The sequence below is a fragment of the Polypterus senegalus genome, chromosome 12, assembly GCF_016835505.1.
Source record: "Polypterus senegalus isolate Bchr_013 chromosome 12, ASM1683550v1, whole genome shotgun sequence".
Lineage (NCBI taxonomy): Eukaryota > Metazoa > Chordata > Cladistia > Polypteriformes > Polypteridae > Polypterus > Polypterus senegalus.
Window position 1 is genome coordinate 139,287,750 of NC_053165.1, and position 10,985 is coordinate 139,298,734.

The 10,985-nt window shown below is 37.6% G+C and overlaps 1 protein-coding gene across 1 annotated transcript; it reads left to right on the forward strand.

Moving 5' to 3' along the window:
• Nucleotides 1-792: 792 nt before the first annotated feature.
• On the forward strand, nt 793-9,369 carry LOC120541704 (apolipoprotein C-II-like). Its single transcript, XM_039773586.1, has 4 exons — nt 793-899; nt 1,434-1,500; nt 7,285-7,441; nt 9,046-9,369. Exons 2-4 carry the CDS (start codon nt 1,449-1,451, stop codon nt 9,131-9,133), a joined length of 297 nt encoding a protein of 98 aa, XP_039629520.1. The 5' UTR covers nt 793-899; nt 1,434-1,448; the 3' UTR covers nt 9,134-9,369.
• Nucleotides 9,370-10,985: the final 1,616 nt, after the last annotated feature.

Below are 10,985 nucleotides of genomic sequence, written 5' to 3' on the forward strand. Positions count from 1 at the left end.
CCTGCTTTATTTAACTTAGGATCAGAGAGGCTGAAGCCTATCCTGGCAGCATTGGGTTCAAGGCAGCCAACAGCTCTCAGCAAACGGCCAGTCCATCATAGGGCTTTCTGTCTCTCTCTCACACACACACACATACCACACCATTTAGAATTGCCAATCAGCCTAATATGAGCATTTTAACTGATGCTGAAGGAAGAGACACGGAGAGAACATACAAACTACACACAGACAACAGGGCATGGGATTTAAACCTAGAATATAGAAGTGTTACCCACTGCACTGCCATTAAGAGGACATATGCTTATAAGTTAAATTTAGAATTCTAACTAGTCTAGTAAATTATACAGAATGTAACAGTGCTGTCTGCACATCCTCAAGTTGTGGGAAGCCCGGAAACATTATCTTCTCTCCACAACAGAGAAGGCAGCGATTTATCTAATTAATCAAAAAACATAAAAATCTTTCTGTCACTTGTAAAAGAGGAAAGATATCCTTTTTGTTTCTCTGCTCTCTATCTAAAAAACATAATTACTTGGACAACTGATTAAAATAAAGATCTTCTTTAATAGGTCACACAAACTTCAAAGGTATTGGCAAAAAATGCATTCTAATGAATCCTCATTTTCCGAGCAAAGAATGAAACAAACAACTTCGTCGCCTCCACTACCAGAGATCTGGACTCTGGATCGCGCGATCAATATTCGACCTGCTCTCGTGTAGAAACGATGATTTTTCTGTTTGCTTGGACTTGGGACCACGAAGCCAAACACGCTGCCCTGGAGGGTTTTGCCTTTGTTTAGCATTTAGTGACTAACAGTGGTTGCTCAATGTAGTCAGTCCATTATAAATAGACTCTGTATTCAAAGTATCACACCCGATATTGTACGTGGGACATATCGGTAAGTAAATCGAAAACTGGTTCTCCTTCCACGAAATTAAATTACCGCTGATCAACAAACACTTTTTCTGCACTAAACCGAGTATCTCTGGATGCTCAGCACAACGGATTATGAATATTTTGGGCAAATAAGATGAGAAACTGCTTTCGTTCAATTACAAGGCAAAGAGGTGCACGACAGGACATAAATTTCTTATTCTTGGGAGAGGGGCGAGATTCGAAAACATATTCATAATATGAATATATCAGGATGCTGCAACTTGCTGAAAAAAATGTATTGCTTTCGTTTTGTATTTTCAACAGATACAATCAAAGATGAACCAACCAATCCAGAAAGTCTTCCAAAATAACGGTTTAGGTCGTACTGGTCTGATTATCTTTTAAGACTGGCTTTATCTTTCTTGTGGGACAACCGAACGTGCTATTGATGCAAAGTATCCGTGCGCCATGTGGAGAAGCAGTAAATTACCTGAATTTATCACCAATGCTTCTTTGGAATAATTTGATTTTTTTTCCTTTTGTTTATTTATTACAGATCTTCTCCGCCTAGATGACCCATAAGCTGCTCCTCGTCGCCGTGCTGTCGGCGTTCCTTCTCTACGGTAACTTTTGATTTGCATTACGGAACAGGGTGTTGTACTTTTCTTGTACAGCTATGTCTTTATGGCTAACTAAAAGAATGGAGGCCGACAATTACAGATTTTAAATGGCAACGTGTGTGTCATAACTAATTATTGTTACCTTTTCGTGCTTCGAATTTTCTTTAACTTTGACATGCTGCACACAGAACACAAACTAACTTTGGACGGGACGCCACTTCGTAGCTTGGTACAGCTACACACACGACACTTTACACTCGTTACCAGAATCGAATGACTTCGTAATGGTCGAGAATATCGATGTTTGTCTTACTGTTTGGGCGACACGTTTGCTCAGCTTTTGCCTAGCTGTACAGGGAGGAGGGTTTGCGTTTTGGATGCTCCCCGTGTGAAGTCTGCATGTCCTCCTTGTGTCTCCGTGGGTTTACTTCCACAGGGCAATTCTAAATTGGCCCTCGTGCGTGTGAGCGTGTGTGTGTGCGTGTTCAACCTGTGATGGACTGGCACCCTGCCCAGGGTGTATTCCCGCCTTGCTCCCTATAGGCTTCAGAATTCCTCCGCGACCCTGTTAAGGACAAAGCGGGTTCGTTAACGACATATGACCTCAGGTTATCAATGTCAACATTTAAATAGAAGCTGTTTTGGTGAAAACGATCTGTCAAAAAGGAACGGAAATTCAGAAAAATCTAAAAAACCAAGCCACTCGAAAGGAGAGTGACATTGACGTTCGTGTTCGTTAAAACCTATTTCTGATTCCATGCTGTCAATGCAAAATATCTTTTTACTTATACAACATGCTCCTATTTTCGTCCTCTGCGTCAAAAACACATAATCTTCAGTTTCTGATTTTATGATATTTAGTTCACTTTAAAGTAAACACATTCAAATACTTGAAATTTAGCTGATTAACGTCTTAGAAATTATTTTCTCAAATTCTCGTTGCTTTAGAAAAAAATAATAATAAACGCGTGGAACGATTCATACTTTCATGTAAATTTTACTTTAATTTTACTGCAAGAAATCACTTAATGGAAGATTTTACAATACAATACTATTGATTGTACTGTATATAAATAATCATGTAAATGTATATCGTATATCATAGTTATTATGTATTCAAATACATGTACAGTAAAGTGAACAAGAAACAGAATGAAGTGAACAACTTCAATATTTAATTTGAAATTCAACACTTGGGGAAAATGAAGCAGACAATCTGCATAGACACAGCCACTCTTTAAAAAAAAGGAGCCAGAATGGCTTTTCAGAGCGATGCCATAGGTGAACCATTTTTAGTCTCACAAAAGACCCTTCCAACATGGAAGGTTCCAGAGAGAAACTTTATTTATTTAGATCTGTAACAAGCTCCATACAGTAAATAACCATGAATGGACGGCAACAGGTTTATGAAATACCAATGGCTCATGCTTTAAAAGGAATCACGCATGCAAGACTAACGGTCCAGGTTTTCTTAATCTAGCTGTTAGTGTCTTGCTAGGTAGCCTACCATAAGATTTCATTTCAAGAACCTTTCCCAGAATGAAACGGTGCTTTGTCAATTTCTTCGAGGAACCACACAGCGCAATAATGAACCTTTTACAGCAGTGCCATTAAAGAGCTATTGTTAAGAGTTGTAGGCATGCCTCTCTTAATGTCCACCTTCTTCAGATTTATTATAGTCTGTGTGCGCATCTAAGTGTGGCCGAGTGTTCATTTCTTTCTCTTCACCATCCAGCATGCTCTGGTAGGGTAAACAAGCTGTCAGCTCTCGTCACGTATACATTTGAGTGTGTAGGCTCGTATGCGCGCCCGCTTGTATTTGATCAAATTATGTATCTCCAAAACTACTCGCCCATACATTTTGTAAATCAATTGGCCTGGTAAACGGAGCAGATTGCAAAAATTATATAAAAAAAAAATCTCACGGCAGTAATTTTTGGACAGATACTTTCTAAAATAAAAGTCAGAGCGGCTCTTCAGCGCGATTCCACAAGGGAATCGTTTTTGATTTCCAAAAGATCCATCCACTTGAAAGTTCTAGAAGGTTCCAGAAAGCACCTTTTATTTGTTTTGATCCGTAACAGGTTCCATAAATAAAAATAACAGGTGGTAACAGTTTTGTGTAATACCAGTGGCTTCAAGGTTTTAAAAAGACTCAATAACACAGGGTGATTTTTTTTTCGTTTGTTTTTGGGACCTCTCATTATCCTACGGTTAACCTACCATACATTAAAGGTTTCTGTTATGTGCACATATTAAGAACATTTTTCATACGCAAAGATCTCACGTGAAATAATTCTCTATCAGGCAAATATAATATGATGAACCACACAATCAGTAAAGTGCTATTAAAGAAGCAGTAATTTTAAAAGCATAGGGCAATCTTTTGTTATGCGTTTCAATAACAGTGGCCTTTTTTAAGTTATCGCTGTACACCAGCCTCGGCGTTTACGATAAATATGCAAAAACGCGCTTGTTCTAAATTTCTGCATGTTAATCCGGGGGCTTTATACAAAGCAAATAAATAAATTAATTAATTTGAAAAGCATGCTTGTCAAAGACATAAAAATTAAATTCGATTTTCCACAGACACGTTTTGAACGTCCTATAGAAACAGAATCTAACAGAATGTAAATTTGACTCGCGAACTAACCCATTAAGAACAAGTATTGGAACCATGACTCGAAAGATTGATTAATAAATCAATCCATCACTCTGATGATTATTATTTAAAAATTAAAAAAAAAACTTTGCCTTGACTAAAACCAGTCCTGTGCGCTTGGATTATAATAACGAAGATTGTAAATAGCACATAGACTACCATCTTTACAGCAGGCGATGTTTGACACCGCAGACAGATAGCTCAATTGACCAGAAATGCGGCGATTAACTACAAATTCAGAATTAGTTCAGAAATTGAAAACCGGGCCACTGCGTGCTATCAGGAGCCTTGTGACAAAGCTTTGATCGAATTAAAGAAAGGTCGAGACTGAATGCATTCCTGTGCAAGTCCAGCCATTTGGACAGTTCGCATATTAAATGGGAAAAGTCGTTTCGAATCATCAGAGGAGAATGCAACGCTTATCAATGTTAAAAATTAAGCGTCCCACCAATTCTGAGGATGTGTGTCTGAATAAGTCGATTATAATGAAAACCTGTTCTTGCAGCGCCGATCATCTTCTAAATATAGCAATCCTTTACTATTTATGTGAAGATTCAATCTACCGTAAAGTAATGCTTAATCTCTGTGAGTTAAACTCTTAATTTTTAAAGCATACTAAAAGACATTTTAAAAAATCAAGTGTGGGCAAATTGTCTTCATGTAATCATTAATGATACCAGCGGGTGTTAAGTATCAAAGAGTACACGAGGACAGATTAATAAAGCATGTGAGTGTGGATAAGCCTGCTTAACTTTGCATTATATATACGAGGGACCTTCAAAAACTTTTCGCACTTTTTTAACTCGATTAATTAAAAATTTCAAACGCAAATTCGACACTTTTCTATAGTCACCTTCGTTTGCGATGCAATTTTCCCAGCGTCGTACCAACTTTATAATGCCCAATTACTGCACCCCACAGCGCCTTCACCGTTTCCAAAGAAAATATAAAAGTGCGGAAACGTTTTGAACGTCCCCCGTATTAATACGTGCTTAATCTTGATTCGTCTTAATCTGTTAATATCCTGTTAATTAGACATTATATGTTGTATTGAGCCTTTATAAGGTTCTAAAATGACGTTTTACTGAATTATGTGGTCTCACATAAAACCATTGCTTGACTAAGAACCATTTCGTCCTAGGACGCACGCTCGGCGAATGTCGTTGTTTTTTTGCGCTTTGTGTTATTTGTCAAGTATTTGGGATTTGACCCAGCAACCTTTCAGATATCAGAACCACCACTCCACCTTATTGAATATATGTGAGCACAAGAGTCATGGAGGGTGGAAAAAGTAGAAGATTTGAAGGAAAAGAGTGCAGGACTGAGGCACATCGACCGCAAATAGAGGAGAGAAGAGATGACGAGAAGCTAAAGAATAAAGGGTCGCTAGGTTCCTGCTTGTTCTACAGTTTAAGGGTTTTTCTGTTGTTGATGAGATAAGGATAATAAAGTTTAAACGCAATAACATTAACAGATTAATGTATGCAGGGTGAAGATAACTTAAATCTGTAAGTGTAAATTAAAACACAGTGACATTTGTAAAACAGTCCTCTCTTTTTCATTCTGGTCCGTTTTTTGGTGTTGAAAATGGTAAATATTAAATTTATGCAGCAAAAATAAAACCTGTATAGGATATGTTCATTTGACAAAATTTCTTTTTTAATAGAAAAGGTGTATTTTCAAATAAACTGTAGTTTTAAAATATGAGTGTAAGAGCAAATCTATAAGGTTATAATTTTTCATTAGACACTTTGAGCATAATACGTGAAATGGCGGAACAGCTTCATGTGCAGACATATAAAAGACACATTACAGATTCTGTCTCTGTGGACATATGTGCCTTTTGTAAGACTTACCAGGCCTGTACCAGTGCACTAACCAAATGGAGGTTTTTCCAAGTGAATTGAAATGACCAAAAAAAAAAAAAAAGCAATGTACCCCACTATTAAGAGTATAGAATTCAGCATTAATATTTAGTTTATTTGTTTATTTTTATTATTTAACATATCCTTTAGCCAGTTCCATTTAGGCTTAGTTGTTTAAGATCTATTGTGAGGCTGAATGATCGTCTATGATTAATATCAATTATCAGATGCCAAACACCAGTCCATCGTAGGGCACACAGGCTGACACAGCCTTTAAATGCAGAAATCAATCAAGGGAGAAATACAGAGAATGTGAAGACAAAAAAATTCAAGTCTCTGAATCTGAGAATGAATCTCCTCAGCCTACTTGTAGTCTCACGGTGTAACTTCAAGCCCATTTGTATGGAACAGATGAAAAATCAAACATCTTATCATAATCTGTTTAAGTACATTTAGATCAGGTGAAATGCCTAGTGTGGCCGGGTGGTCTTTTGGCACTGGAAACCCTGCAGATTTAGTTTTTTTTTTCTTCTGTATGTTGCCCCTGCATTTTTTTTAGCTGTTGACACTGGCCATCTGACCGTAGCATCGGAGAGACTTAAAAAGAAATTTGTAAATAAGGACTCTTCTTTTTCTGTTACTTATGTGTTGTACACACTGAGTTATTCATAAATATCTACTTTTTTCACTATTTTTTCATTCTTATTTTTAGTTTGCTTTACTTTTTCTTTGACATTTTGTAAAGCACTTTGTGCTATAATCGTTTTGTGAAAATGTTCCATAGAAATAAATGTTGTTGTTATAATGTGTAAGTGAAACATGAGTTTGGACATTTATGTTACACATATACTGCAGACATTCTGAAACGTTTAAATGAAGGAATGTTTAGTTTGTGTTCTGGTGTTTATGAGAATTTTGATAGTTTGCTTGTGTCAAAACATCTAAGGTCTTGTGTTGTTTTTTTTTTTATCAGAATTGTTCTGCATTTGTTCTTTTTTCCCATTGATGTCACTTTCTTAAAATAAACATTTAGCTATCCCAGTTTTGTACCGTCCAAATATCATGGCATTAAACAGTCTGAATTTTGACACTAACAGGCCTTCATTGTAGCATGGGTTACTAAAAAAAAACATCTGAATGAAAATTTTCAGAGAGGTTCTTGATTTTTCTCAGTTTCACTGACATCAGCAATGACACATTCAATATTCCATATGTTTCCTTAAATCCTAATTCTCCTTTTGCACGCACCTTTACTTGCAGGAGTGGAAAGCTTTAGGTTACACAAAAGAGAGGTTGAAGAGTCGAGCTACCTGTCAACTGCCACTGATTTCTTCAAGGGGGTCTGGGACTCAGCAAGTGAAAGAACTTCTGGAATGATGGACACAGTTAAGTCATGGAACATTGAGGATAAAGTCAGGTGAGTGTTCAGAGCTCAGTCATTAGTGATACCCCATCAGTCCAAGGTCTACTTAGTGTGGTTTAGAGGCCAAGACACTGGACTGGAGAGCAGACTTGGGCAGATTTGTGGCACATAAAAAGTCAAGAAGTACCCACAGGAATTAAAAAGGTTACACTTTTGTCAAGCTTTATAATGCATGTCATGTTTTATAAGTATAGCACACTGGTGAGGCCTCATTTGGAGTACTTTGTCCAGTTTGGGTGTCCAGACTACAAAAAGGACATATCAGCACTAGAAAAGGTCCAGAGAAGAGCAACCAGGGCTACAAGGGATAAATTATGAGAAAAGATTAAAAGAGGTGAAAAGTTTCAGTTTAAGTAAAAGAAGATTAAGAGGAGAAATGACTAAAGTGTTTAAAATTACAAAGAGAATTAGTCCAGTGGATCGAGGCTGTTATTTTAAAATGAGCTGCTCAAGAACACAGGAGCACAATTGGGAACTTGTTAAGGGTAAATTTCACACAAACATTAGGAAGTTTTCTTTACACAGAGAACCATAGACACTTGGAATAAGTTACCATGTAGTGTGATAAACAGTAAGACTTTAGGGAATTTCAAAACTCAACTTGATGTTATTTTAGAAGAATTAAGTGGATACGAACAACAAGCTTTGTTGGGCTGGATGGCCTGTTCTCATCTAGATTGTTCTAATGTTCTAAAGTTTTAATTTGAATACATAATGGGAGGATTGAAACTTGACTGAAGATCTTAGGAGATGGACCTTAAGAGTCATAGTAGACGTTTTCATTTTCTGCAGCCAGGCAATGTACAGGAGTGATGAAGTACAAGGCAATGGAGGTTATGCATACATTGTATAACTCAGTGGTTAGGCTTCACCTGGAGCACCGCGTTCATGATAAACTCATTTTAAATAACAGACTCGATCCACTGTACTAATTCCCTTCGTAATTTTAAACACTTCAATCATGTGTCCTCTTAATCTCCAAGACTCCGCTCTTTTAATCTTTCCTCATAACTCATCCTCTATAACCCTGGAATCAGCCACTGCACTCTTCTCTGTGCTTTTTCCAGCATTGTTTTGCCTTTTTTTGTAGCCTGGAGACCAAAACTGTGCCCAGTACACCAGATGAGGCCTCACCAGTGCATTATAAAGCTTGAGCATAACCTCCTTGGAATTGTACTCTACACATCAAGGCACTATATAACCTGACATTCTGTTAGCCTTCTTAATAGCTTCTGAAGTTAATAGAGATGAGTCCATTATGACTCCTAAGTCCTTCTCATAAGGTGTACTTTCGATTTCTAGACCCTCCATTATGTATTCAAGCCTAACATTTTTACTTCCTACGTGTAATACTTCACATTTACTTACAATAAATTTCATCTGCCCAAACCTGTATGCTGTATGCATGTATGCTGTCCAAGTCCCACCGGAATGATTCAACAGATTAAAGATTATCTACCAAACTACCAATTTTAGCCTTAGATTAATTGTGTGTACTATACTTCTTAGTGCTGAGTGAATGTTTTATAATATGTTTTAGGTGTCTCTTATCATTCATATTTGGATGACGTTAAACTGTGCTCATTTTGTTTCCTCAGGAAAATGTACTCTGAAAGCGTGACTGCATTTGGCACCTATGTGGATATTACCAGGGATCAGCTCTTCCACATGTGGAATCCTCAGTGAGTCAGCGTGACAGTTTTTCTCCTGCAGCCTTAAACTGTCGTTTCCTTCCCAACTTTGGTTCCCTTTGACAGAAGTACAGTACAGTGCACTGCAATATTTTAAAATCCTAATGTCTTTCAATAAATTTTGGACTTTGTAAAAATGTGTTTTTCTGAAGGCTAAATATCAACCTTTCTATTGCTTTCAAGTTGCAAGCCACATTGTGTCTTCTAATAAAGGAAGTGCAAAAACACTAATTAGGTTAATCATCTTTTAAAAAGACTTTCTTTTTGGTTTAATATTCATATTACAGAGCAACTTTAAAAAGAACTTTCCTCATCAAGAAATCTGGAAAACATTGTAAATCACATGTATTAAATCAATGAATGTCTCTTTTCCTGCCACCTCTATTCAATAACTAGGAGGAAAATTAAAGGAAATGCATCAATGAAGTACAGAAAATTAATATAAAATGTGCTAAATAGCATGGTGGCGCAGTGGGTAGCGCTGCTGCCTCGCAGTTAGGAGACCCGGGTTCGCTTCCCAGGTCCTCCCTGCATGGAGTTTGCATGTTCTCCCTGTGTTTGCATGGGTTTCCTCCGGTACTCCATTTTCCTCCCACAGTCCAAAGACATGCAGGTTAGGTGCATTGGCGATTCTAAATTGTCTCCAGTGTGCTATGGAAAGAGGGGAGGAGGACGCGTGAAGTCAGGAGTAGTGAGCCCTCCTCACAGCCCTGTTTCACTAATATGTTGGCGGAGCCACGGGGAACGGCTAGTACTGTATATGCAGAGAAAATCCCCTGCAGACTTAAGGAGGCTGAGCATACTCCACACAGACAGAATTTGCCTGGAATATGAAGCCAGTCAAAAACAGTCTAAAGAAGAATCGTTGGGCGATATGCAGGCAGGTGCTGCCACTGTTTTCAGGAACACTGGTCCCTGTTTCATGTTTTCTGCATGTTATGCTTGTGAGTTTCCAATTTCCTTCCACAGCTCAAAGTGACCTGGCATTTGTGAATTCCTACAGACTGGCAGCCCATCTATGATTTGATTTCTAACATGTGACAGTTGTAATAGAGTTTTATTTATGCATTTCCAAAAGAAAATAAAAATTTATTAAAAAAATTCAGGCGTGAGCTTCAGTAGGCCATAGAAACCAATTTACTGAAACTATTCTATAACATTTCAGCAATTATTTACCACTCTAATGATGATCTTTCTGATAATAAAATAGGTCATTATGATAGCAATTGACGTGAAGAATTCATACTGTAATTAACTGCAGAATTATGGTATTTGAGGGTTCCTCTATAGTGCCTCTTTTTCTTGCATGATTTGGCTCAAAAACTAATCATCATCATCATCATCATCATCTCATGACAGGCTTAAGTTTCAAGTTTGGTATTTTTCTGTCCAGCACCTCTTCGAGCTCTAGACCGTCCTCAAGAAACTGTGACATACAGACAGACTCACACCCATCACAGAGATATTGATGTTTTCGGTATCAGGGGATCCTAAAATGTCGAGCTCTGTTGAAAACCACGGTGGGGACGGGCGCAATGCAAAAAATAGAACTCCAAGTTTAGAATGGTATAAAAATAGCTATCCTGGAAAATTTCAGATTAGGATTGTATGAACAGAGTGAAAATACCAAGGTTTCTTTTTCAAGGCCAAATGCTCCACTAGATATTAATGTAATTTTTAAAGATATCAATTTCACAAATGTCTCTCAGATATTAGGTTTAACTTGGCCAGGTGTGACCATACTCACTGTCTTGGGAAATGTTCTCATCGCCTTATTACTCATTTTAACCATTAGCCTGCATTAGCAGTTGCAAAGCAAGGGCAGTCATGGAGTCTGGCATTATAAC

Bases quoted from the DNA above. Each gene is read 5' to 3' on its own strand.
- LOC120541704 (XM_039773586.1), top strand. From the start codon at position 1,449: ATGACCCATAAGCTGCTCCTCGTCGCCGTGCTGTCGGCGTTCCTTCTC. The intron at 1,501-7,284 runs GTAACTTTTGAT...CTTTACTTGCAG, and splicing joins GTCGGCGTTCCTTCTCTACG to GAGTGGAAAGCTTTAGGTTA. The intron at 7,442-9,045 runs GTGAGTGTTCAG...TTGTTTCCTCAG, and splicing joins AACATTGAGGATAAAGTCAG to GAAAATGTACTCTGAAAGCG.